The sequence below is a fragment of the Desmodus rotundus genome, chromosome 2, assembly GCF_022682495.2.
Source record: "Desmodus rotundus isolate HL8 chromosome 2, HLdesRot8A.1, whole genome shotgun sequence".
Lineage (NCBI taxonomy): Eukaryota > Metazoa > Chordata > Mammalia > Chiroptera > Phyllostomidae > Desmodus > Desmodus rotundus.
Window position 1 is genome coordinate 46,220,596 of NC_071388.1, and position 26,474 is coordinate 46,247,069.

Below are 26,474 nucleotides of genomic sequence, written 5' to 3' on the forward strand. Positions count from 1 at the left end.
AGTGGGGAAACAGGCTCCAGCAGCGGGAAAAGGAAGCTTTGTGGGACTTCACTGCTGCTGCCCATCAGCCTAAGATTACCAGTCAATCCATGCTGCATTCAGCTTGGATTTTGTTAGGATGTGTCATGGGCTCCTGATCATCTCTTGGAAGTCTTATACATAGGCAGCACCTCTTCTGTTCTTCATAGTCTTCTGAGGTTGTAGGAGCAGAACGAGTTTCCTCCTCTTTCCCCAGAGGCCTCAGTTGGCTGTGCTGAATCTACCATGTACTGTGGTAAACGTGTCCTCAGCTAGAAGTTAGGAGATTTGGGGCCCCAGCGGTTTCTTGGTGTGCTTCTGCACTGTTTGAGTGTCTCACTTTCCCACAGTGGTTGGCAATTTCTCCATCTATAAAATAAAATTATTAGACTGGGTCAGTGGCTTTTTTTCCTTAAAATTAAAAGAAAATAAAACTCGACTTTCATTCTGAAATAATTTCAGACTTTATACAAATGTTGAAAAATAGTCTCAAGGGTTCTCTTTTAGCCTTTATCTGGTTCACTAAATGTTAATGTCTTACTTATATAGTCACAATACAGTTACCAACACCAGGAAATTAACACTGATACAATACTACTTGCTAAACACAGACTTTATACAGAATTTTATCAATTTCCCTATTCCTATCCATTTCCTGGTCTAGGATCCTATCCTGAATCACAGGTTGCTTTTAGTTGCTGTATCTCCTTAGTCTTCTTTAATCTAGAATAGTTCCTTAGACTGGGTTTGTTTTCCACGGAGGTCGGTGATGCTCTTCAGAATCACCCAGAAAGCTTGTCAGGATGCTTGTGTCTGTGTCTCGACCCCGAAGATTCCAATTTAAGAATTCTGAGTGAGGCCTCACTGTTCATAGTAGAAGAAAGTGCCCCCGTGAGAGTTCGATGCACACCCTGCATTAAAAGTGGCATAGGTTTCAGCCCTGCAAGCACTAACAATTTGAGATTTTGTCCATGTAACTTCTCTTCTTCCTCTTTCTTTACTGTCCTGCCCCTCCTCCACTCCTACCTCTCCTTGATGGGAAAGATCTGACTCTCCAAAATTCCTGGAGGATATGAAGGAGTTTCTAAGATGACTTGGGATATAAATAAGGTTAAGACCTCTTTACAGATCTTTCATTGTGGAAGAAATATCAAGTGTGATACATATGACTGCAATGTTTCTAGAGGCTAGGGTGCCCCCATAGCTGGGAGGTGATTTAGGGATGAACACCTCGTGCCTGTATTGGAAGACATGATCTGAGTAATAGTCTGTGTAACAACAACGACAACAACAATGATAGGAGAAGGTGGCTACTTTAGGACTAATGTTATTAATGGTGAAATTATAAGCATCATGCAGGACCTGTTACCCACCAGGATTGTAGTTTAGTGACCTTATGCTAATAATTAGAAAAGGACACATTTTTCCATGGTAAAATATATTTGTTCATTCTTTCAGAGTTTGATTTAATGGAATAGAGATTTGGAATAATGATAATTTACAATAATGATAGTATTACCATTGATTAGGCATCTCCTGTGTGCTCTGTATACTCTATATAGAGATGAGTAAACAGAACGCCTTCCCTCAAGGAGCTTATAGTAGGAGAAACCAATTGATTTACAATTAAACTAACAAAGAGCAGGCTATGTGCTCTAATAAAAGAGCTAAATCAAGAAGGAGCAATATGTGGTCATTTAAAGTGAGGATGGTTCAGTCTGTCCAGATATAGCAGTGGTGAATAATTTAAATGAGCTACTTAGAGTGTTTTTATTGTAGAACCACTTGCCCTCCAGCTTTGTCGCCATTTTTGGAAGGAAGGTAAGCTTCTGTTTTCAGTGGCCACCCCCGGCTGATGTTCCATCTCCAAAGGAAAGGGATATTTTTGGAATAGTCTCTTATCACATCGATACTTGTTTGCCAGCTTCTCTTTTCAGTGTTAGATTTAATATTTTTTTAATACCCCAGACCGGTGCCTCATTCTCTGTCCACGTCATGGGTTTGTAAAAAAGTTTTATTTCATTTTTAAACTGAGGAAATATACTTTTTGGTATTGGGGCTGAAGATACCTCAATGTCTAGTAGGAGACTGGTGCTTAGGCTGAACTCATTGCCATATTTGTTTTGAATGACCATATTTGGTATTCAATGATGTGGTTGGTTGTTTGGGTAGCAATTACCATGTTTTTGTAAGACAAATGACACTCGGTAGACTCAGAAAGGCTATTTGGTTCTAGTCCATTGGTAGAAGCAGATTATCTTTCTAAATCATATTATTTGAAAAATCATTCAATGTTTTTGACTAAGTAATTGAATTTGTTGTTCAGCAAGCTTCTGGAAGCCAGTGTGAGACAGAGAAATAGAGTTTGGTTAGATGCGATGCGGGATGGTGCTCACCTGGATACTGCTCAGTCGTGGTTACGCGTGTGGGCTGTTGAAGTCAGTGGAGGCCCCGGGACTCTGTGCTAGCTGACTGTAGAATGAAACCGCCCAACTGAAAACCGGGGAGACTTCATCTACTTTAGGATAATAATTCTTTTTGCTTTTAATTTGAAAATTTCAAAGAGTATTTCAAGCTAAGTTATTTAGAAAGATGACGAAGACATTGCATTTTGGTTTGGGTAAATATAGTGGTGCATTAAAATTAAACACTGGGTTTTGAGTAGATTCTATAATTCATTTCAAAGTATCTTTATTTTGATTTTTAAAAAATGCATGCCTATAATTCACATTTGTTATATAACCGTTAAACTCAAAAGAGAAAGAATAAAAAAATCAACTCGTCATCTTTCAAGCTATAGGCAACCATTGTTAACATATGGGTTTATACAAAAAAAGGGACCATGTTATAAACACTACTCAGTAGCACACGTTTTTCCTTACACGATAATGTATCAGAGAGTTTCCTGTGCTCTTATTCCACGTACTCCATGACCACTTCCTCACTGGATTGACATCTTTGTTCAAATACCACCTTGGTGAGGCGTTTCCCAGCCTTTCTCTTTAAAATTGCAACATTCCTTCACCAACCTGACAGTCTCTTCTTCCTTCCTTGCTCTATATTTCTGTGTAGTATGTATCACTTATATTAAATACCTTTTATTTAAATCATTTTTGAGTATTCTACTCCTCCTGATAGGGTATAAAGTCCATGAACATAGCACTTTTAAAAAATGTGTTTACTTTACTATTTAGTTAATTAGTTTGATTTCTCTCTGGTGTCTAGAACAATGCCTGGCATAAAGAAAGCGCTCGATCAGTGAAGAAATAGATGTCAGGTCTAAATCAACATCATCATTAAAACAATTTCTTTTAAGATTTTATTTATTTATTTTTAGAGAGGGGAAGGGAGGGAGAAAGAGAGGGAGAGAAACATCAATGTGTGGTTGCTTCTCACATGCCTCCCAATGGGGACCTGGCCTGCAACCCAGGCATGTGCCCTGACTGGGAATCGAACCGGTGACCCTTCGGTTCGCAGGCTGGTGCTCAATCCACTGAGCCACACCATCCAGGGCTCAACATCATCACTTTTAATGGCTGCATGATTTTCTAGTGTTTGACTGACTACAGCTGATTTTTATCAATACTTTATCAGTAGAACACTCTGATTATTTTGATTATATTTCACTGTGATGAAGATTCTTTAACATGATTCTCTGTATACTTTTCCATTACTTCTTTATTTTAATAGGGTAATTCATTAAAAGTGGTATTGCTACATTAAAGTGTGTAAGTATTTTTATGACTTTTGATACCACTCGTTAATTTTTTTTTGAGAAAAGTTCATCTTTAACACTCACATATATACAAGTACCATATAAGTACTGATTTTGCTGTGCCATTAACAAGATTGTGTTTCATCACTATTTTTAGTCTTACTCTTTCTGTTTAAATGCAGTTGTTAACAATATTGTATCAGAATCAACAAATTATTTTTTAGTTAAGCAGCAGAAAATAAAAGAAAAATAGAAAGGTTACTTCTCTCACATATAATTATGTATAAGAAAAGCCTGAACTCCACATGTGTCTAGTGTGAGAACTAAGGACTTGAAGTTACTCAGTCAGAGCTACATCCCTGCTCATTTGCAGATGAAGATGTGTCCTTGGAGGGAGGCTGAGCCTTTGTCCTGAGGCCAGGAGGCCAGGAATGCAAAACCGTGCCCTCAGGACCCTCGCTGCTCTGGAGAGCTCCCAAAGGGGCTGAGCACTCAAGACACAGGAGCAGAACAGGAATCCAGGAGCCGCTTCATTAATGGTGCTCAGTCTCTCTCCAGGACAGAGCTTCATGCTCACGCTGAGATGGGGTGGAGGCTTTGGCTCTCTGACTAAGCAAGCGCTTCCTCCTGTCTCTAATAGGAAGAGTATATTGAGTAAATCAGGGAAATTCCTTTCATATTTTCAGTTATAGCCAATGGATAATAAATAGTTTGCAAAGACCGAGAGGTCTTGCATTAAATGGGGCTTGTCCTCAAGGGTTGCTTGTCCTCTGTCACCCCCCAGGGCTAGTTTTTAAAACCTTAGGCAGTTCAACATTTTCAGGTGACACAATTGTAGGTACTGAAAATTTCTCTTTTGTTTTGTGTGTATGTATTATTTTAAAATTATAAAATAGCAATAGGTTAAAAATTGGTATAAGTTATGAAAAGTAAGTTTTTCTTCCACTCTTGTTTCCCCATTGCATAATTCTTTCTGCTGCTTCTTAGAGGCAACTTGCTGTTAGTAGTTTCTTAGGAATCCATTTAAAAGATACTCCCCAATGGTACGAGGTAGATGTGTATGTATGCTATCACACAGATGATACCATTATTGTATATGTTGTCCTAAACTTTGAATGCTTCATTTTTAAAACATTTCACTCAGTGTGCTTTCTGCTGTCATTTTCTTGGTGACATACATGCCTTAATGCAAACTGAAGATGCAGTTGAGGGTGGGATTGTAAATCAAGTCTCAAGAGTTGCTGGGTTTCGTAATCAGTAGCCTGTGAGGAGAATGCTGTAGCTGTGACATAAGTCATTCACTTTATGGGACTGTCACTCCTTTTGTATTTGTTTCATTTTTTCACTTGTTCTCTTTACTCAACGTTGTTCAGAGAGTTTCATCTTCTCACATTTGGCCTCTTTCGCTTACTGGGCAAGTTTAGAGTGAATTGCCCTTTTGAGTGTAAGGGAAAAGAAAGAACGCTTGTCATTGTTTGGACTTGATTTTTCTGTGTAGACATTTGTTTGAGGGAGTCAAAATGCAGTTATCACAAGTAGTGATGCTAGCAGCGTGTTAATGAGTGGCGCTAAGTGCTCATTATGTAGACACTGTACAAGTCACGTACACGCAATTGAGCTTCATGATGTTCAAATGGTGGGCGGGGACCCATTTATGGCTCGTTATCGCTTTGTGGGTCACAACCACCACTTTTTAAATAAGTAAATGTAATGGACATTTTCATTGTTTTCCATTACGTGTAGTAAATGCGGTTTCATGATGTCCTTGCTTCAGATTCACAGGCACTTACAGATGTCCAGACAGAAGTAGTGCATTGTGGCCCAAAAGGTTAGTTTTTTACTTTGGTTTTTGGTCTAAAAAGGTGCAAAGTCAGTGTTTCCACTACTTTGATCCACAGAGTGACACAGTGAAGTGACTATTGTTTACCCTCATTTCACAGGCGAGGAAGATTGAACCTGAAATGCTGGCATTGCCTTTTTCAAAGTCAAGGGTTGCAGTGGGGCTTGTGTTTTAGGTTTTGGGGCTTGAAATGTTGTACTTCTTTCTTTAGAACATATTTCCTTTCTCTGCTAGTTATTATGAATGGAAATGAATAACTGTCTTTACCTAAAGCTTATTATTTGCTCACCATATTTCAGTGTTTCACCTGTGTATGTGTTTCAGCCCAGTCTCTTATGCACTCATAATTTAAATTCTTAATTTGAGAAGTCCCTAAGTGGTTTCACTTATGCTTACCTTAACGTTTAGATTTTCCTTAAAAGTTCGAAAATTCTCCCCAGAAGAAAGCTGAAGAGCCAGCAGCTGCGAGCAGAAGAGCCCTTGAGTCATGCTGCTGTGTGTGGTGTCCATGTGCCTGCATCCGCATCCTCAGGCCTCGCCCCACAGCTGCTGAATCAGACTCTGCACTTTATTCAGAGCCCCTTGGTCATGTGCCATTGACGTATGAAAAGGCATCAGGTCATTTAAAAGTATATATCAATGGAGTGATTAAATGGCTTTTTATTTATTTCATCATTCATCCTGCATTTACGGAGAGTGTGCAATGGCCCCAACCTCATGCCAAGTGGTGGGGTTATCGAGATAAACTCTGAGTGGGCTCTACTTGTGAGAAGCTTTGGTTCTAATGCAGTCTAGTTTAGAGACACTGTGGTAGAACTGTGTAAGGAGGCACACAAGGGGCTGCTATCTAAATTCCCGGGTAGGTGTGCAGGTTTACAAGGATGTTTGGATGAAGAAGAAATATATAAATGTAATGGGTCCAGACTTTAGTTGATGATCTCAGCTTAATTACTCCTTTGTGTTTTTCCACTACTATCATACATAACCGGTACCACCTTCTTTGCTGGTAAAGTCTTGTCCCTTTTTCCCTCTAACTGAGGCACACACTTCATGAAGGGATAGCAAGCTCTGTATTCATGTGCCTTTCCATATATGCTCATCCCATGTTACTACAGTGGGTGACAGCTCTGCTACCACCAGCTAGCCACATTACTTCTCAGTGTCACTGCCTTTCAACCTCAAGACTAGCAAGGGCAGCTTGAAAAAATATGCATAGCTGGCTGGGTTCTTAGCAGTTTTTATTCATTCCCTTTTCAAGTTAGTGGTATGTGTAGCAGACTATTTTCTGAAGTTTAATTGGCATAAAGTAGCATTTGGGAATCAGGGACATACTACTTTATTTGCCCAGCTTACCCTTTAACTGCCTCATGGTGCTATGTCTGGCACAAAGAAAAAAATCTTTGAACATCAGCTGAATGATGTGGGATGACTTGGAGGAAATTAATCAAGATCCTTTCCGGCTTCTCACCAAGGCAGAGGGAGGGTTCACTTTCAGCTCTGAATTTTACTAGCCTGTAATTTTGAGTGAACCATTTCACCTGGTAATTGATGAATAAAAGTGTTTTGCATGTGGTAGGCTTTGGGTGGTGAGGGAAAGGGTAAAGAGGAAGCCAGGCTTGTAGACATCTGTCTGTGCCTACTCCACTTCTTCTAAAAGCAAATGTTTCTGTCTTAGATTTCATGTATCACTTCCCGGCCCCAGTTGCCTGATGCAGTGTTCTTTTTTGCCTGTTTGCTCAAGGCTCCTGTAACACACAGGGCTGGGAGTTTCAGTTGGGTTTCCCCGGCCTGCAGAGAGGACAGGGTGTGCATTAATGGGAAGGTCTACAGCTTAACATGGTTAGTTGGAAGGTACTGCTGCTGATTCTGTCCTGCTGCTTTTCTCTAGGAGGATTGCCACCTAAGCACTTAAGACAGATGTTCGTTGATTGTTTAAAAAATATATGGAAAGGATCCCCCCTTTCTTAGCCACAGACAGACACACATGGGCACACATGGACAGACACAGACCCACACACTCTGTTCTTTACATTTTACCATCTTTCAACAGGGAAAGTTCGCCTTCTCTCTTAAGCTGAACTTACTCCTACTGTAACTTAGAGGCATATTCTTTTGTTTACTTGCCTATTAAAATTGCTGAGCTACAGTCAGAATTCTCTTAATAGTTCTTAGTCTGATTACAGAGTTATTAAGCATTTTTTATTCCAACTATCTCACCTAGTTTTGCTTTCCTCCAATAGGCCCATTGTCTATTCTACAATATCTCTTTTATCACATGTGTCTCTGAGTTCAAGACATTTACCATCTGTCCACATTTTAAAGTGCAGGCTCCACTGTAAATAATGCAATAAGAAGCCTGTGATAGTTGAGCTTGAAGAACTGAACACTTTGGTCTTAACTTTGTAACTGATCAAAATAAGGCAGATTATTATTATGAGGTTATCACTAGAGCTTTTAAAAATCTGCTTAATACAGAGCTTAAATCGGCTGGTGTGGCTCAGTGAATTGAGTGCAGGCCTGCTGACCAAAGGGCTGCTAGTTCGATTCCCAGTCAGGGCGCTTGCCTGGGTTGCAGGCCAGGTCCCCAGTAGGGGGCGTGCTAGAGGCAACCACACATTGAAGTTTCTCTCCTTCACTTTCTCCCACCCTTCCCCTGTGTCTAAAAATATATAAATCTTTTTTTAAAATCTGCGTAATTTTTCCTAGGTTAGTTTAGATATATGTTGTTTTGAAATAATTTCTTTTTTTGTGGGCCTCTGTTTCTGCCTTTATAATATGAGCTCCAAGATTTATTCAGTGCTGATCCTATTTAATGCTGACAATTCTCATAACATAATAGGATCTGTTGAAGTAGAAGAAGATGCTCAGAAATTTTCTGTTAAGTGTGGTATGAAGTAGACATAGGTCTGGATAGGGCATTGGAACCTGAAAATTAGGCTGTGAGCTAGAATTTGGTAGTCAGGTCTCCATCAACCTTGATAACCTTTGCTGGTCACTTAAGATATCATTGTGCACATTCTTCTCATATGTTAGGACTTGTAAAAGACATAAAAGGACTTGATGACAATGCTTTGTATTTAACAGTTATTATAATTTTTTTTTAATGCAGTGTTTAGCCAAATGAAGGACAAAGGAGTTTCTCAGTCCTGGCTGTACATTAGAATTAGCTGGGTTTAAGAGCAATCCTGGCATCTGACTCTTCCTCCTCACTGCCTTTGCCCATCCCCAAGATCCTAATTGAATTGGCGTGAGATGGAGTTTTGGCATCAATGTCTTTAGAAAATCTTCCTTGGTGACTCTAGTTTGTAGGCAATGTTTGCAACTACTTGGTGGAATTAGTAAAGGTTTAGAGACTTGTAACCCTAATAGGGATATGGGCAAAGTATGCCTTGGGGCGAGTTCACTCAGAAGGGTAAGAGAAGTAGAAATGTTTCTTTTTGACACAAGTCATGAACCTTACTAATCCTATGGGGTCTAAGGTAGGAATAATAATGATGCTTCACCTAATGCAGTGCTTCTCATAGTGGTCCCAAGACCAAAAGAATCAGCACCACCTGGGAATTTATTAGAAACACAAACTATTGGGCCCTACCCCATACCTACTGAATCAGAAAGTCTGGGGGTGGGGTCCAGCGACCTGTGCTTGAATAAGGCCTTCCAGAGATTCTATGAACTCCAAAGTTGGAGAACCATCAGCATGGAGAGTTTTTTTTTTTAAATTATTTTATTGTTGTTCAATTATAGTCTGTATTTTCTCCCCACCACTCCCACCCCACCCCAGCCAAACCCACCCCCCTCCCTTGCTTCCACCCTCCCCGTTGGTTTTGTCCTTGTGTCCTTTATAGTAGTTCCTGAGTTTTGCAGGAGTAAGAGGCAGTGTATGAAAATCTTAGCACAGTGCCTAGTGTATTATGAGAGTCCAAAATGCAGAGTGCTCTAAAGGTGGTGTTTGACTGCTTGGTAGTCTGAGTGTGGGGGGAACCAGACTTACAGCTGTTAGCCACTCTCCCCGCTCTAAAAACTGTTTTTCATAAGGCACATGGAACCCATTCGAACATCTGAAAGGTGTAGCAGACCAACCAGTTCAAGTCTCCATCCTTCTGCTGCTCAATTTTGACCATCGTTTTTCTGAGGACTTAAGTTGCGATGCTTTGGTACAATCCAAAAGCAAGTCACTGAGTGAGAGAGTCTGCTGCCCTGCCACTAAATATTGAACAGCTGAAATGTAAGGAAACGCTACTTGTCCATTAATAGAGGAGAGAAATTTCCCAACACATGGAAGTATTATTTTTAAAGGGAAAAGGACAAATGAAAAGTTTTAAATAAATGGGGTCTTTCTTTTCCTAATGAGATTTCTTGTAGGATATTTAAAAACGATTCTAAATCATGAATCCATAGAGCTCTCGGATGTATGTTGTTACCTCAAATCCTAGAGAGTAGGCACGTTCTTCCAACAGCTCTAACTTCAGTGTGCCGTTCTTGTTGGTCAGCAATGTTGGACTTTCCTAGTGTCCTGAAGCCTCATTACTGTCTACGTGCATTGCATATAGATTTCCAATTCAATGCTTTTCATTCCAAATTTTCATAATCTGCCCTACGTTCACTTTTAGATTAGTCTTTAGTAAATCATATTGCAATCAAGTGCTCCTTTCTCAGAAGTCCTCGATGGATCCTCACTGCAAGCATAGATTTCAAGCTATTTGCTAGTTTTACAACATTTAAAAGCTTATTTGGTCACTGGTCTATTTTATAAGTTATGGTTTATTTTATGTTTCTATATTTATGCTATGTTGTCACTTGCTCTTTATTCCTTAGGCTCTTATTTTTAAATCTCTGTGCCTTTCTTCCTCTCTCTTTCAGCCTAGAGGGGACTTACTCTCTACATCGTAATGTTCAGGGACAATTTAAATGCTCAGTAAAGCCTCCCTGTTTCTTCACGTGGGCATAAGCTTCCCTTCCTCTTAGCTTCCAGTTCTTCTGTATATCTTTATACATTGCCTCTTGTATTATCCTCACTGTGTACTCATTTTTTGCCTTCTCTACTTTACTGAAAATTTACTGAAGATAAGGACCACGTCCCACATACTTCAGTAATCCACCACCCCAACCACCTTCGCTGTTCTGGCTAAATGTACCTGACCTCTATAGACTACATTTTATGTCACTTTGAATGATCAAACCTGGCCCTCAGTCTTCAGAAAGTTAAGGCTACTAATTAAAATGAGGAGAAGAAAGATAGGGAATAATTGTCATGCAAGGCAAAAATTATGTGTCAATGCCAATTACAAAGCTGCAGAATGCCAGCCAGTATGTGTTTCGAAGAGTGCTTATAAATTGGCATCCGTAGTCACTAGATGTGTATGTTTCCTTTCTGTAGGTGATTTTCTTCCACCCCCTCCCCCACCTCTGGATGATCCCGGTGCTCTTCCATCTGGCTCTGGAAACTTCCCCCCTCCACCACCGCTTGATGAAGGTGCTTTCAGGGCACAGGTAAGATCTGTGGTTGATGTCGTATTTATAAGCCATGCTAGGAAGCTCGTGAATTCCGTGATACCTTCTGTGGTGGATAAACATTTATCCAGAGCCTACAGAGAGCTTTACAACTCACAAAAAGCTAAGTCACCTTAAGGCAAAATGCCCAACTCAAAGCTTTTCAGAGTTCTGCCAGCTTGTACTCCAAAGCCTTAGAATCCTTTCCCCTGCTAATTTTGTTTCAAAACTGAAAGCCATTTTTTTAGGAATGCCATTTGAGAAGTACACATGTTCTTGCTATCCTGGAGCACACAACCATACTTTTCTTATTTTTTTTCTCTATCCACAGACATGGTATTCTTTGTGAATACCATTGATATTTTAAGTCTGGCTGGTCACAGTGGGTCCTAATTGGTCAGAAGGATCTTTCTAGCAAAAACAGCAGCAAACATCTTTCAGATTTTCTCTTCTGAATGATGTTAAGGATGCACATTATAGTATGTGTTGATTATATACAACTGTTGTGCTTCAGACAGTGGCGATGCCAAAGCACTGGGCTGGAGTCAGAAGCAGCATGAGAAGTAGTTCTCAGCCTATGACTGTGGAGGGGGTCTTGTAACCACCTGCCACCATCTAGGCAGCCAGATGCTGTTCATGTCAGACAGGAAACCTAAACAACAAAATCAAAAGAATTATTATTTTTTAAGGGTCATTATGTTATTCTAGATAGTGTGCAGAAAAAACACAGTTCTTATCTTTTAGAAAAATATTGGATATATCTGAGAAGGAAAATGATGTTTGGTATTTGTTTCAAAATGATAAGAGTAGGGCATTAGTGAGAATACAGGTGAAAAAAGATTAGTTATGAGTTGATAAGTATTGGGGGCTGAAAGTTTATTCTATTATTTGGTCTCCCTTTATATGTTTAAATTTACCCATAATAAATTTTAAAGAGGAAAAGCCTAAGGAGATAACCCCTTAAATAGTTCAGTTCATTGTCTGTCTCTCTTTCCCCTAAATTTTGGGGTTTGGGGAGGCAGAGGAAGAAGCGATTCATTCATTCAACAGATAACTCTGTGCTCCTGTGTGAGCACCCTTAGAACGCTGCGGATTCGACAGCAAAAGGACAGACAGGGTTCTGCTGTCATGGCGCTGTATTTTAGTAAAACCAGTAGAAGTAAGTGAAATGTGTACAATACAAAGTACACTAACATGGGATCAGGACCACAGGCTGAGGAAAGCGTAAGGAGTACAGCCCACCGAGAGCGCCCATGGTCAAGAAGAGCTTCCTGATAAGTTGACCCCTACACAAAGACTGGGAGCTGGAGAGGGGAGAAAGGGCCATGTGGGAGTATATTTTTACATAGTAGATCTTAGGAAATAGAAGAAGCTTTTTTATAATTGATCAGTTGAAATTATTACATTCCAGTTATAACCAGTAAGTTCCAATTCAGTTTGGAGGCTAGATCTTGTAAAGGCGCTTATGCATTTTCTGTCTTTGCACAGATGTCACAAACTCCTTCATGTTATCTTGCTGTGAGCTAGTAAAAACAGATTAGATGCTAGTAATAGACAGGAGTCTTACAACATTTATATTTATTTTATGCACCAGAGAGATCCCTTGTCAATAAAAACAATACGATCAGTTCTTCTTATTTTTAGTCATTTTTTATTAAAAGAAAAAGAAAACCTTTCAAGTTTGTCTTTTGTATACTTTTATTTTCATGGTGTTAGTTCTTTGCATGTTTAGTTTACTCAAAAGCTTCACTTACTCAATCTTCTCTCTTGGATCATAATGGAAACTATTTTGTTGTGTTTAAAATCTTTATTTCTAAAAAGTTTCTTTGACTTTGTGACAACAGACTTGTGTTTGAATAGTTCAGCAGATTTTCTAGTTATATTATTTTAAGCCAGTAGGAATAAGTCCCAGTTTCTTCATAATTAAAAATAAAGTAACTATACCAACATCTAATAATTAAATGAAATGCAGATGGATTTAAAATTGCTAAACTATAATGGCTGTACAGATTTTTTTGATGTTATAATTATTACTGGATAAAAGATAACAACAGCAAGAATAATAATAAGACTTTGCCAAAGTGTTTCATTAAGGGAAAATCAGACATGGGGCTTTTCTAAAATTACGAAAAGTCTTGTTCTGTGCGGACCCTGTCCTGGTAACTGTTCTGAAACCACGACTTTGTTTTTGAAAAAGAAGGAAATAAACAAAAAGCCCGTTGCCATGTTGGCTTATGTTCTCTGCAAAACAGAAGGAAGAAGGATAAAAAATAAAATGGAGTTTGCCAAATGGAAAAGGACAAATCTGCTAGGGAAGAGGCCTGGCATTCTTGATCATACGGAAGGCTGTAGGCGAGTTCAAAAGAGAAGGGGCAGGCCCTTCCCTGGTGTTGGGTGATGCGATATGATGATGACTTGGCCCTGCTCTGGCTATGTCCGCATCACCTTTTGGATGGGAGCTGTAATGTATCTCAAGGTAATATGCTCACTGGAGAAAATTTTATACTTTTTCCTTTCAACCATGATGAAGCCTCCTGTTGCCAAGTCCAAATTATAGCTGGTAAATGTGTGTTTTTATGTAGAAGTCTGTTTATGTTCCCAGCCAAATTTTCAGGTTCAAGCCAAAAGAATGTCTACTAAGTGTGACTATAAGAATAATAAGATTTCCAGAGCTAGAAGGGACCTAAGAGATAACATAGTTCGACCCCGCACTGAGCATTTGGTTAAGTCCTTTTTGAGCACTTGCTAAATGACTTCACTCCCTCTCCTTACAAAGGGGAACCTGAGACCCAAGAAGGGTAGAAATATGTAGTTTCTGACTGAACTCTTAATGAATTTGAGAATTCTTGATGCTTGGATTTGCTCTTTATCTCACTGTACCAGCCGACTTGGGCCCATGGTTTTAAGGCTCTCAGGTTCAGATGAAGGGTTACATGCTCTTGTTTGGAACAACCAGGTGGGGCTGGAGTTTTGCTCGACTCACTGAACTTTTGATGTTTGCTGTAGACTTTATCTTTGCAAAAGGCAAATAAATATTTAGTGTCAAGAATTCTTGTTTTGAGAATTCTCATTTTTATGGGAAAAGATGACTCTTGGAGAACAAATGAGATATTTTCTCTTCTGTCAGCATCGGTTTGACCTCAGGACCTGTGAGGTTTGGAGTGGCCATTTAGCAGTCACTTCCATCATTCACTTGTTCTTCGTTCATTTGCTGTAAATTGAATACCTTCTCTAACTCAGGCACGTACGCTGGCGGTGACAGCCTTAGAGCTTCGCATCATGGATCTAGTGTCCTGAGTCTCAGTCTTGGGACTGTTAGCTTTCTGAGCGATGCCACAGTTGGGAATTTCTTTCTGTTTTAGAAAATGGGGCAGTTATTTGGCACTGTTTAGCATAGGTTCAAAGGGGGAGAATGCCTTATAAATTTTCAGATGTGCAAGGGAATAAGAGGTTATAACTTAAGTCCCCCTTCTGTTGTTTGAACTTCCAATTCTTTTTACAATTTTGTACGATATCTATAGGTAACTAGTATAGGTAAGGCAATGTTGAAGGATGAGGTGGATCAGCTACCAGCTCTGAATCAAGCTTGGAAGCTTCATTTTTTTTTCCCCCCTAAATTAAGGTGTTTTGTGGTAAATATGCCTTAGTTATCATGCTTCAATCAGAAGCACACTTGAAGTCCTATGTTGTGGTGGAGGGACGGGGACATAAAAACTGACTAGAGATATGCAGGACAGATTTCTGGAAACAGTTTCATTTGAACTGCACTTTGATGACTGGGTAGAACCTTAAGTTTCAGATGGGCGCATGGATTTTTCAGCAGTGAAGTGATAATGAGAATACAGAGGGAGAGAGGCACCAAGGAAGTGCGACACATCTGCATTTCTGGCTGTGGAATTTGCCCTTTATTCTGGAATCATGGACAATTTATTGCGGGTCTTTGTCACTACTTTAAATGTAAGGAGGACATCCCCAGGTCTGTGTGGGCTGCTGAGGGGTGCTTTTAACACACCATAAGACAAAACAGGTCTTGCCTGTGGGAAACCCCATGCAGCCAACTCTGATCGTCTGGTCGACTTCCTGGAGCTCCTCAGGGACTTACTTGCTGATACCTGATGGCTCTGAGTTCAGGTGCTCTGTATTTAACTTCCTCTTTTTATATCTCTGCTTGAGTTTTTTTCCCATGACCTCCAGTTGACAACTTTTAATTTTACCTCTCTCATTGTGACTCAGTCCTGTGGCTTGCTTTTACTTGCGTACTATCCAGTGGTTTTGCACTTTTGGTTTTCACGTCTCCTCTTCTATTCGTTTGGTCAGGATGGCCACGGTTGCTACCCTGACTCCAATCCCGCCACCTCGGAGAACACACTGTTTTGTCCATTGCTTCTTATTCCAAATGTTAATGTTATTTTTTTCTTTTTTCAACTAAAATTTGTGCCTTTATGATTTCCTTGCACAGATTTTCTTACTACCCTTTTAGCAAATGATGCCCATTCAAAGGTCTATCAGTCCGGGAGTGAGGTATCATGTCTGCCCCAAGGAGCTGATCGATAAAGCTACTGAAAGAGGTGACTCTTCTCAGCAGAAAGTGAGAACAGTGTAATGTGCACTGTGCACTGAACTTGGGGAAATGCCCAGAGTTATCTGAAAGGGAAAGAGAGAAGAGAAAATTCTGAGATCATTTATGGCCTTGTGTAAAGTCAGTTCCCAAAAATCTGTAGGCCAACTCATTTCTATTCTCGTGAAAACAATTTCAAAGCTCATATATGTATAGGGTGAGTGGTGGGTTGTAGTCATTTATTCACTTAGCCATTTAATGTATTTTGCTTATCAATGATAACTTAAAAATCAATTGAAGTTTTATTAGAAGTGGCACTGGAATCCGTGTCTTGTGACATGTAACCCTAGTCTAGTAGGTAGTGAATGGCAGAATTTTGCTTTTAGGCATAGAAAACTCAGGCCCACAGCTGTGGCCATGTTCATCCATGAACTCACAAAAAGAGGCACTGGGACTTGCTTATATGGTGTAGACACACCCTGTTGTAGAGGCCATCCCTTCTGTACCTGGGAGTGGGATGAGGAAGGAGGAGGCTGGGTAAAAAAGGACTATGTCCAGGCTCTAAAGGCTAAGAACAGAAGTAGTATGCGATTTTTCAGAGCAAAACCAAAGTGGTCAGTGAAAACTTGATTCCACTCTGAAATGCTTGCCTTTCTGTTCAGTGAGAATATAAGAATATCTCAACAAATGAAAACATACCAAAGGAGTGATTGAGATGCTTGTTTCTTCCTGGCCCTTTGCCTTGTTCCCTTGGGCATTAGGTTAGCGAGCCCTAGTTGCTTTGTGGGCTTGTTTGTGACTCTAGCACCAGCAGTAGCAGCAGGAGCTTGTTTGCCTTATCTCCTCCTTTCATGGCTCCCTTATGTAGGTCAGAGTATGTTTAGCAGGGCTAGTGGGCTCTTAGGCATGTAGGTAGTTCTGGTCAATGTGACTTTCTAGAAGCGAATGTCAAAGCTTTCCTGTTTGTCTTTCAGTCTGAATCATTGTCTGATTTGATACTCGGTTGAGACGAGAGGTATTTTTGGTGTCTGGACTTGTAAAAACTTCTTTGAAAGTAGCATGCCTAGAGCTGACAGGGGCTATTCCAGTGTTTCATTTAGCAATTTGAAACTTTTTCATGGAATGCCGTAGTTTCTCTTTCTTATATTTTAAAAATTCATTAAAAAGGTAAACTTTTCCTGTGGGATTGATAGTGGAGTGTGCACACACACACTCACTCTTATTGACTCGATTACCATTGACACCGCTACCTAAACTAGGACACAGCCCTGCTCTCTACAGGGAAAAATTGGTTAACCCCAGGACAATAAAAGTCTCATGGGAAAACTGGTTGTGGTCAGTTCTCCTGTGTGTAGAGATAACCAATAAGGTTAGCTTTGCTTTAGCACTTGAATTTGTTAATAGGGGATAATTAGTAATATTACATATTTCAGAAAACTACATTTGCTCAAAATTAAGTGAAAATGCAGTTGGTTCTTTCTGAGTCAGTGAAGGTTCCAAAGAGATAATACACATAAGATTAGTGTATGTCCCTGACATTTTCTCAGGCTCAGTAAGTACTTACTGTCGATGCTATTACTGTTGGGTTATTCTGGAATAACTCGTCTCTGTGCTGAGGTCTAGTGCAGGTGTTGCCGTCATTTGGTTTGCACCACGCCTTCCCACAGTACACCAGTGATCGCATTCCGTGCTTAAACACTTGGGGACTTTAAGTCTTTTTGCTAAAGAAATACTCCCACTAACTTTCTCTGCAAAATAAATGATCGAATTAAATTATCTTTTAGATCTCTTACAGCCTCAAAATGCAATGCCTTGGTAATAAAATATTACCTCTTTATAATTTTACAGTAATTTATAAATTGAAAAATACTTTATATTATATTTGACTTTCACAAATAAGAAAAGCACAAATATGATTTAACAAATAAAAAAGTTGAAGCTCAAAGAGTCAAGGCAACTTGTTTAGATCTCACAGCAAATGTCAGGGAAGCAGTGATTCGCTTTTAAATGGACCAAAATAAAACCAAAATGCATTTTGGGGATTTTTAAGCTTCTTGGCTTAGTATCAATTCCCTTAGAAATGAGAGAAAGCAGATGACTTTAAATTCTCAAAAAGCAGCCATAGTCATCAACAATATGTGTTCATGGTTAGTAGCCAGGGGTCATCCAGATAGATTTCTTTGTGATTCTTTAGTGGAAAGAAGCTGATCTTCCATCTCAGTCTCAGGTATATTCTTTGCCAGTCCCCGTGGTATGGAACCCCCTTTGGGCTCATGAACCTGGAGTTCCTTTGTAATTTATGTAATCCACTCAACATGGGCACAGAAAGACTTGATCTGAAAGAGGGGCGTAAAAGAGGAAGCAGAGGGTGCTAAGACCAAAAACCGAAGGATTTAACTCATATTTTATTTTTGAACCTCCAATGTTTTAGGGAAATTTTCTGTGCATAGCTGAATTTACTTGATCCATTCAAAAGTCAAGTATTTTTGCACTTCTAACAGATAAATAATATAGTATTTTTACATGTGGTATGTATACCTATCTTTAAAATGTTATGGTATTATTATTGTAGCATAAGCTTTTGTGAGTTTGACCTGTCCAAGACTCTTACCCTGTAATTCCATAAGTTCCAAAATTGACATTGTTTTAAAATAAAAGATTTTCATATACTTTATCTCAAGGAGCTTTCAAATAACTTATGAAAAGAGAAGTATAGTGATAGTTCTTCATCTTATCCTCGTGAAGGGACTAAGGCTCAGAGAGGGTAAGTAATATTCTAGGTTTCCATGGTATTAAGCATCCTAGGCAGGGATAGAACCCTGAATTTTTCTGAGTCCAGCTAGTCCATTTCTTTTTCTTTTGTCACCACAGCTTCATTGTTACTCTGCCTTTATATTCTGTTTCAGTGAAGAACACAAACTACCAACTGCCACTTTCTTCTCCAATTTTTTCTTTATTATTATGTGGACCCTATGGGTTATGTTGTACAATTCTCTATTGCAATATTATCTTCAGCTTTTTGTTTTGAATTGTCTATACCATTATGGAATGGATGAGTATGCTTTGGCTTGAAAATATTAGAAAGCTATTTATCGACCTTTAAACTGGAATTTTTTCTATAATTTTAGTTTGTTTTTATATGCATTTCACCAGTAATCTTTAGTAAAGATGTCAGTTTTTATTATTGTAGAAAAGAGTAACATCAGTGGTACCTGGTGGAAAAAATGTTTCTATGCAGTTTTTTAAAATGAAGGACTGTGTGACACAGGAAAGAGAAAATTCCCATTTTTGAAAGTAAAGGATTTAGTTTATGAGTCCCCACAACCCCCCAAAAATGAGAAAGAAAGAGACCGGCATGGCAAGAGCTCAGAAATTCCCCTTTCCCCATCACTTGTCTCATTCTCTTTATTGCTGAAATTAGCCTGTGCCTGTCTTACAACCCCCTTCTGTTCTGATCTGTAGATGACACATTAAGATGATGTGTGATCTTGGTCAGATCATCCCTGTGAACCAAATCTCAGTTATTGTAGTCACAGAGCTAGTATGATAATCCAAATTCTTTTCTTCTGTTTTTTTTCAAATGATCAAATGAAAATAACTTGTTTGATATCACTTTCTAAATCAGTAAGTAAAGGATTTACCTTACCAATAATTTTTGTAATATTATTTCAACATGAGCTTTAATTCTTTCTATTAAAAATTATCTCACCCCCACTCATAGAGCAATGGATAATTTTATGATGATTAAATGGTATATTTGCCGGTATTGTATATATTAGGAGCAGAATGACAAGCTCTCCTCTGATCAGGGATGTACTGTTTCAAGCCATACATTCTACAGTGTGTGCACTGCTGAGTGAGGGTCTTGATTTCCGAAGACCTGTCTCAGAACTTCATAGAGTACCTGATAGGTTCAGACTTAGGTTTTCCTTGAAGAGGTGATCAAACAATTCAATAAAAAAATGGCAAACTACTGTGCACATTCAGGAGACTTCATCATTTTTATTATTATTTTTAATTTCTTATGAGGAGTGAGGGAGCATAGAGCGGGGTGGGAGAGAGAGAGAGAGAAAGAGAGAGATAGATATTCATTTATTGTTCCACTTAGTTATGCATTCTTTGGTTAATTCTTATATGTGCTCTGACCAGGGATCAAACCTGCAACCTTGGTGTATAGGGATGACGCTCTAACCAACTGAGCAACCTGGTCAGGGCCTTTTATCATCATTTTGCATCAGGCCACTTTTTTAAGTTAAAAGTGCCTAAGATAATTGTGGATTGTTTTCATTTCCTTTTAGCTCATTGACATTCTCTTTTGACCCTGTGGGGATGAAAACCAGTAGCGGATCATGGCGATTACAAAGAAGAATTTTCATAGTTACAGAATCATGAAGTGAGGAAGCCCCTCCGCCCACCACATTTCTCTCTGTAAACTGCAATTTAAGCCACAGTCCTGACAGGAACATAGCTCATTTCAACTCCCCTGAAGTGGCCCTTGCACCCGTTTACCACCTCCTCTGATTCCCTCAGGACTTATTTTCCAGCCATGTTCCTCTGTGTCTTTCAGGCAGGTAACACTCCTCCCTGCTCACTTCCTCCTTCAGTTTTCACAGAACAGAACTTCCTTGGTCCCTGTGCTATATCTGCAGCTATTTCTTTCTCTTTTCTATACCCGACCCCCGTTCTTCTTTTTCTGACCCTAATTTAGATGTCCACTCAGTGTTCTTCTTCTTGACCTTCTGTCTTCTCAACTTTGATCTCTTTACTTAATGACTTGAACTAGTTATGACTTTTGGCCCTATGTTTTCTTTTGACAATTTATGTTGCATTTATCCATAGGATCTTTCCACAGGAAAAACCTGTTTCTTCACATTTAACTTGTTCCAAAATCTACTCATCACATTCTCCCAAGGCTTTCATTGTTTAGAGGTACCACTGTGTTTTCTAATCTCCCACACTCTAAACTCTGGGCTCATTGTCTTGTAATTTTAATATATCCGTCAGCAAGATCTGACTCTTCTTGAGTTTGAAAATGACTCTCAGGTCTGCTGTAGTCTCATTTTCCCATTCATTGTCCTCGCTCATTTCTTCTCCACATCACAATAGACTCACTGCTTTGATTCTGTCTCCCCGCCCCCATTCCCGTTGCATATTTCTGAGCAATTGATCTTCAAAAAATGTTATTTTCTTCCTATGGATTTTTATTGCTTACCTCATTAAGTTTCATTTCTTGGTTGATTTTCACAATACTTCATGACCTGTGGCACCCTGTAAAGTATACCTTATCTCCCACTGTGCTCCCTGTAGTTTCTGCTCTTGTGAGGCTGATGTTCTCACTGTTAAGTTTCCTGCACCGAGTTAATTTTTCTTGTGTCTTTTTTGCTGCCTGGAGTATCCTTATCTCTCAGGTGATCAGAAATCCTTCCCATTTTTAAACGAAAGATTTCACTTTCTTCCTCAGGGCTTCTGATACCAGCAGTTCATCCCAACTCTCCCTTCTCTGCATCCTGATTTTGTTGACTGGGCAGTGTGGTGTAGTGATGGGAGCCCAGGGTTCAGTGCCAGGCAGCCTGCTCCATTGCTTACCAGTTGCATTGCTCATCTTCACGTGCAACATTTGGAATAGTTTAGGAAGTATTTTGAGGATTAATTAAGATAGAAGAGTATGGAGTATCTAGTGGTATCTGGTTCATAGTAGAGCTACCATGAATCAGGTAATGGATAAATCAGTTAATGATGTTTCATTTTCCTGCCGCTTAATAGATGTCTTTTTGTGGACTGATATAATTATATCATGTACATTAACACTGCCTCCAAACTATATATCATAAAGCCGGAATCATAATGTGACATGGGGACACCTGTAGAAACCATTAAACATCACAAATCATAGTGCTTCATATCTGAAAAGGCCCTAATCCAGGCCATCTTTCTTGTGATGAGGAAATGGAAAGGGGGTGGGGATCAGATTTCTTAAGTGAACTGCCCAAGGTGGCACAATGAGTCGGAGAGCTGGCCCCAACCCCAGCTGGAAGTTTTAGGACTCATAGGTCTCAACTCACTTTATTATCTTTCTGTTCTTCCCCTTTTAGAAACTGCCTGAAATCTGGATCACTGGTTATGTTCTTTTATTACCTATAGTCTTTATGTCATTGAGGGATATTGGGCTGATATTTTTGGATTGATTATTGACTGAGTCTTTGTCTTGGCAATAGGAGTTCTCTGAAAAATCCATGGAATATGTCTTATACATGGGCTTGTCAGCCTTCTGATGCCATTGTAACATGGAAGGGTTTAACATGTACCACTCTGTGCACTGGCTTAGGGCGGTGGGGAGAGGAAATGGGAAAGGAAGTTACATACATCGTGAGCAACTCAAGCTTTTCTATATTTAGTGCTTGCTACTGTTTGGAAAGTACAACTCTGTTCATGGCAGTCTGGCATGTGTTTCCTTAGTGCCATTTCAAAAAGGGGAAAAATAAATATGGGAATTTTTTGTAGTGAAAATAGTTACTCAGTGAAATCACACAAGTTCCTTCTTTTTCTCTTGATGAAACCTCAAACCCACTAGGCACAGATTCCTCAACCTCAACTATGCATGTCAAAGGCTCACGCGGAGTCAGCAAAACCCAGTACAGCAAGGCGTGTTCTGGTGGCTGCAAGAGTCAGGGCAGGAAAGGCAGGGGAGGGAGTGATGACACTCCTTGATCAGTGGGTGGCTTGGCCAGCCTTTGTATTCTTGTCCCCTGGAGGAAAGTGACCCTGAACTACATAGATAGAGAGATACATAGTATTACTGCTCTTTGATTAAAATGTTTCTTCTGCCCAAGTATCTGTCTCTGCTCTTTGGTAAAAGTATTTCTGAGTGTCTTACAACCACTCCCCCAATTCAAATAAATGAATTACTTCTCTTTAGTAGTTTTGATGACAGTTTGGGGATTTTCTCAATCTGAGACTATATTAGTTATCATGAGGGGACAATAAAAGAGAATAAAATTTCCTGATCTCTATTTAGATGGATTTCTATAACATAGCAGGACTGGACTGTCCAGAAACGGCAATGATAGAATGGCTTGAGGCCAACTGCAGGGGTCTAGTGCAGCAGATGAGGGCCGGAACCAGGGTGATGGCCATGGCCATGGCCATGGTGAAGGGGAGCTGAAGTCCAGAGCAATTTGGAATGGGGGTTCTATTGAAAATTGAGGAGTCTAGGATGCTGTGCAGGATCCTGACTTTCTTTCTTTATTTGTATTGTTGTTCAAGTACAGTTGTCTCTATTTCCCCCCCACAAGTCCCCCCCTGCCCCACCCACCCTCACCACCTAGCTTCGATCCTATCCGCCTCTGACTTCGTCCATGTGTCCTTTATACATGTTCCTTGATGACCCTTCCCACTTTTTCCCCCATTATTCCCTCCCACTCCCCTGTGGTTACTGTCAGATTGTTCTTTATTTCATTGTCTTTGGTTATATTTTTCTTGCTTGTTTGTTTTGTTGATTAGGTTCCACTTATAGGTGAGATCATGTGGTATTTGTCTTTTACCACCACCTGGTTTATTTCACTTAGCTTAATGCTCTCCAGATCCATCCATGCTGTTGTGAATGGTAGGAGCTCCTTCTTTCTCTCTGCTGTGTAGAATTCCATTGTGTAAATGTACCATAGTTTTTTGATCCACTCATTCGCTGATGGGCACTTAGGTTGCTTCCAGCACTTGGCTATTGTAAATTGTGCTGCTTTGAACATTGGGGTGCACAGGTTCTTTTGAATTGGTGATTCAGGATTCTTAGGGTATAATCCCAACAACAGAATTGCCACGTCAAAAGGCAGTTCCATTTTTAGTTTTCTGAGGAAATTCCATACTGTTTTCCACAGTAGACCCTGACTTTATTTAGGGGAGAGTGATTTTCTTTCTCTCCTAGCATTTGCCAAATAGGAAGATCCTCTAAAAAATCAGAACTCTGAGGCAAGGGTGATGTAAAGTTCTGCTGGAGGAGATGTTGATACCACTAAGCAAAGATCGCCCCTGTTTCTTGGGCAGGACTATACAGTCTTCAGACATAAACCTTTCTGCCTAGATAAAATTGTGGCAGTAGGATGAGAATAATACATTGCTATAATTAATGCTAATTTGTGGGTATTGCTGTATTGTTGTCATTGTTTTTTAATTGAATATGTATTAAGCTCCAACAGGGTGCTATGCATAATGCCAACTCATAGTTGGTTTTTCAGAACACTCAGAAGAATTTATAAACACCAATAAATGGAAACTCACAGCACTCTTTCGAGGTGGTAAACGTTGCCATTTCTACAAATGAGAAGTGAAGTAGATTGTGTTTTCCCTGTTGGCACTGCAGGTGAGAACACAGAACTGTCGAACGAGAAAAAAGTATTTTCCCTGTCCCTGGGAATTGGGTTAGAATACATTAGTAAAGAATTATCTTCAAATGTTTTCGGAGTTTGGGGATTTTTAATTAAATTGTTCCAGTTATTGTTAACACTTGCATTACACACCAGGCAACCGAATTCTAGGCCAGCGGATTTCAAGGTGAGTGTAGAGAAGAACTGGGAGATGGATGAAGGGCTCGTTAAATGCCAGTTACTAGGCTCTGCTCAAAAGGTTCAGCTTTGGTAAATCTTGGGAGCAGTCCTAAGAATTTTCCCTTTGAATGGGCACCTGAAATCCTTCTGTCCTCAGAGGAGGCTCAGCTTCCCTTTGAAAGCCCACCCTCCTCTTCTTCTTGTAGAATCTGTCTTTAGCCAACAAAATGTAGCCTCACTCTGAGACCAAGAGTTTTTTGCTTAATAGCCGTGGGGTCTCCTGGAACTCACCTTGTTTACTCTGCACTCATTTACTCTACATTTATAGGATGCATACTGTGCACTTGGATTCTTTTGGACATATGGTTCCAAGGACCCTATGCCCCCTGGTTTTCAAAGTATCCCTGTGAGTTTGTATTTTCACTCCCCTATATCATGCGAGGGTACTAAAACTGAGAGGGGGTATGACTTGATCAAGCAGCTCATTGTGTTAAATCCTTTTGATTTAAATTCAGGTAGGGACCCAGATTCTCCTTCAGTTTTGAACCGCAGATGGGGACAGAGCCGCTAGAACTTTTTAAGTGGCATTCATCATAAAGAAAAAGTTCACATTGGAATGGGGGAGAGGAAGGAAGGAAAGCTAAAAATGACCAATTCAGTTTTTTATTCTTCCATTATTTGTCTTGACTCTTTAATATAGAGTAGGTACTAAACTCTGTCAAGTAAATAGTAGTCATTTGATTTATCACTCGACTCTGACTATTCTATGGAAAGAGAAACATTTCTTGGGGATGCCTGAACTGAGGTATGAATAGAATTCTGGAATTGAGAAAGGCTTTTTAAATTGAGGTAAGAATAATGAGGCTTGCAACAGCATTATTTCTTGCCTCCTTTAAATTTTTTTTCAGCCTTTACCTGTGGAAAGAACAGTCCTTTTAAAGCTGTCTTTTAATTTGTATTCCCAAAATTGAAGGGGGCAAAGTTTGTTGTTTTGTGGGATCATATTCATTCCTAATAAAGGTGAGGTCAATAGCTTTCTGATATGGTCCTTATTCACTTTTTATCAATGGCAACATTTTTCATAAAAATAGGAATTCCTGCTGGAGGTGTTATTAATGTAAATTTTCTGTGCACTGCCTAAAATATATGTGATTCATTCCATGTGTTTGTTCCCACATTCAACACTGAGTCCTAAGATACAATTACCCCTGCCCACTCTCTCCTTCGTCATAGGGACCATGTTTCTCATTAGATATCTGTACCCTGGATCCTAGCCAGGTTCCTTCTATGCCTAGGGTTTGTACACCTGCATAATCTGAGCAAGCTGGCCCTTTGAGTCTGGTCTTCTTTTATTTTTACCTGAAGGAACATGTGTTATTTTCCAAGAGTTAGTGCCTGTTGCAGTGTTCCTCCTATATCTTTGTGTTCAAGTGCTAAATACTTAAATGTTTTTTCTCCAAGTAAGATTTTCTCAATTCCCACTGCATCCATGCAGTTCTGTCTGATTTTTCTATTCAGCTCCTCTCCTCTCCTTCTCCCTCTTCGCTTTTCCCCTCTTCCTCCTCCTTCTTCCATCCCCCCTCTCGTGTTTGTGTGTATATTTACTTTAGCATCTTGTGCTTCATATACTTTGATACTAACCTGACTTATTCAGCCCTATACTATGGTTATTTGTGGGGAAACTAACCTCTGTAATGCAAGTATAAGAACTTGCAGGGCAGAAAACCACTGATTTTCTCCTTCCTCCCTCCCTCCCTTCTTCCTTTCCTTCCTTCCTTCCTTCCTTCCTTCCTTCCTACCTTCCTTCCTTTTAATAATTCCTGTCTTTCATATCAATGTATCCTGAATATTTGATAAATATTTATGAAAACTGCTAAATGGAGTGATAGAAGGCAAAGAGAGGATTAGAACCTGGCTTTTAGCTGTAGTTACATCCATGGCCTAATTCACGTTCACCTAATTGGCCTGTATAATCTCATTATCAAATGAAGGCAAACCTCTCTCTCTTTGCATTCTTAGTTTTGTGTCATGGAAAGTGTCAGAGCTACAGTGTTGCAGCAAAACATTTGAGACCCAAATTCCAATCCTTCTGCGTATTACCTGAGTGACTTGCAAAAGTCTCTTTTTCTTTGGTCCTTGCTATCCTCTTTTGTAAAATATGAGTAATAATACCTAATGATCTCTAGGACTGCTGAGAGAATCCAACGAGCTCATATCTAAGAAAGTGCTTTTCTGAACTTAGGCACTTCTCTGTTGATAAGAGCAGTGCAGAGAAAGCTATGATTTCCTTTCCCCTTGTTCCCAGAGGTAACTGTT

At 39.6% G+C, this 26,474-nt stretch overlaps 1 protein-coding gene across 11 annotated transcripts in view; it reads left to right on the forward strand.

Moving 5' to 3' along the window:
- The window catches only part of LPP (LIM domain containing preferred translocation partner in lipoma), a 633,676-nt gene that overhangs the window by 258,579 nt on the left and 348,623 nt on the right, over positions 1-26,474 (forward strand). For 10 of the 11 annotated variants that reach the window (XM_053918206.1, XM_045199196.2, XM_053918207.1 and 7 more), the window contains 2 exons: positions 5,508-5,561; positions 10,951-11,063. In XM_053918206.1, the coding sequence (XP_053774181.1) occupies positions 5,508-5,561; positions 10,951-11,063 (167 nt within the window). The remainder of the gene's footprint in view (positions 1-5,507; positions 5,562-10,950; positions 11,064-26,474) is intronic. The other variant, XM_053918208.1, reaches the window with a different exon arrangement.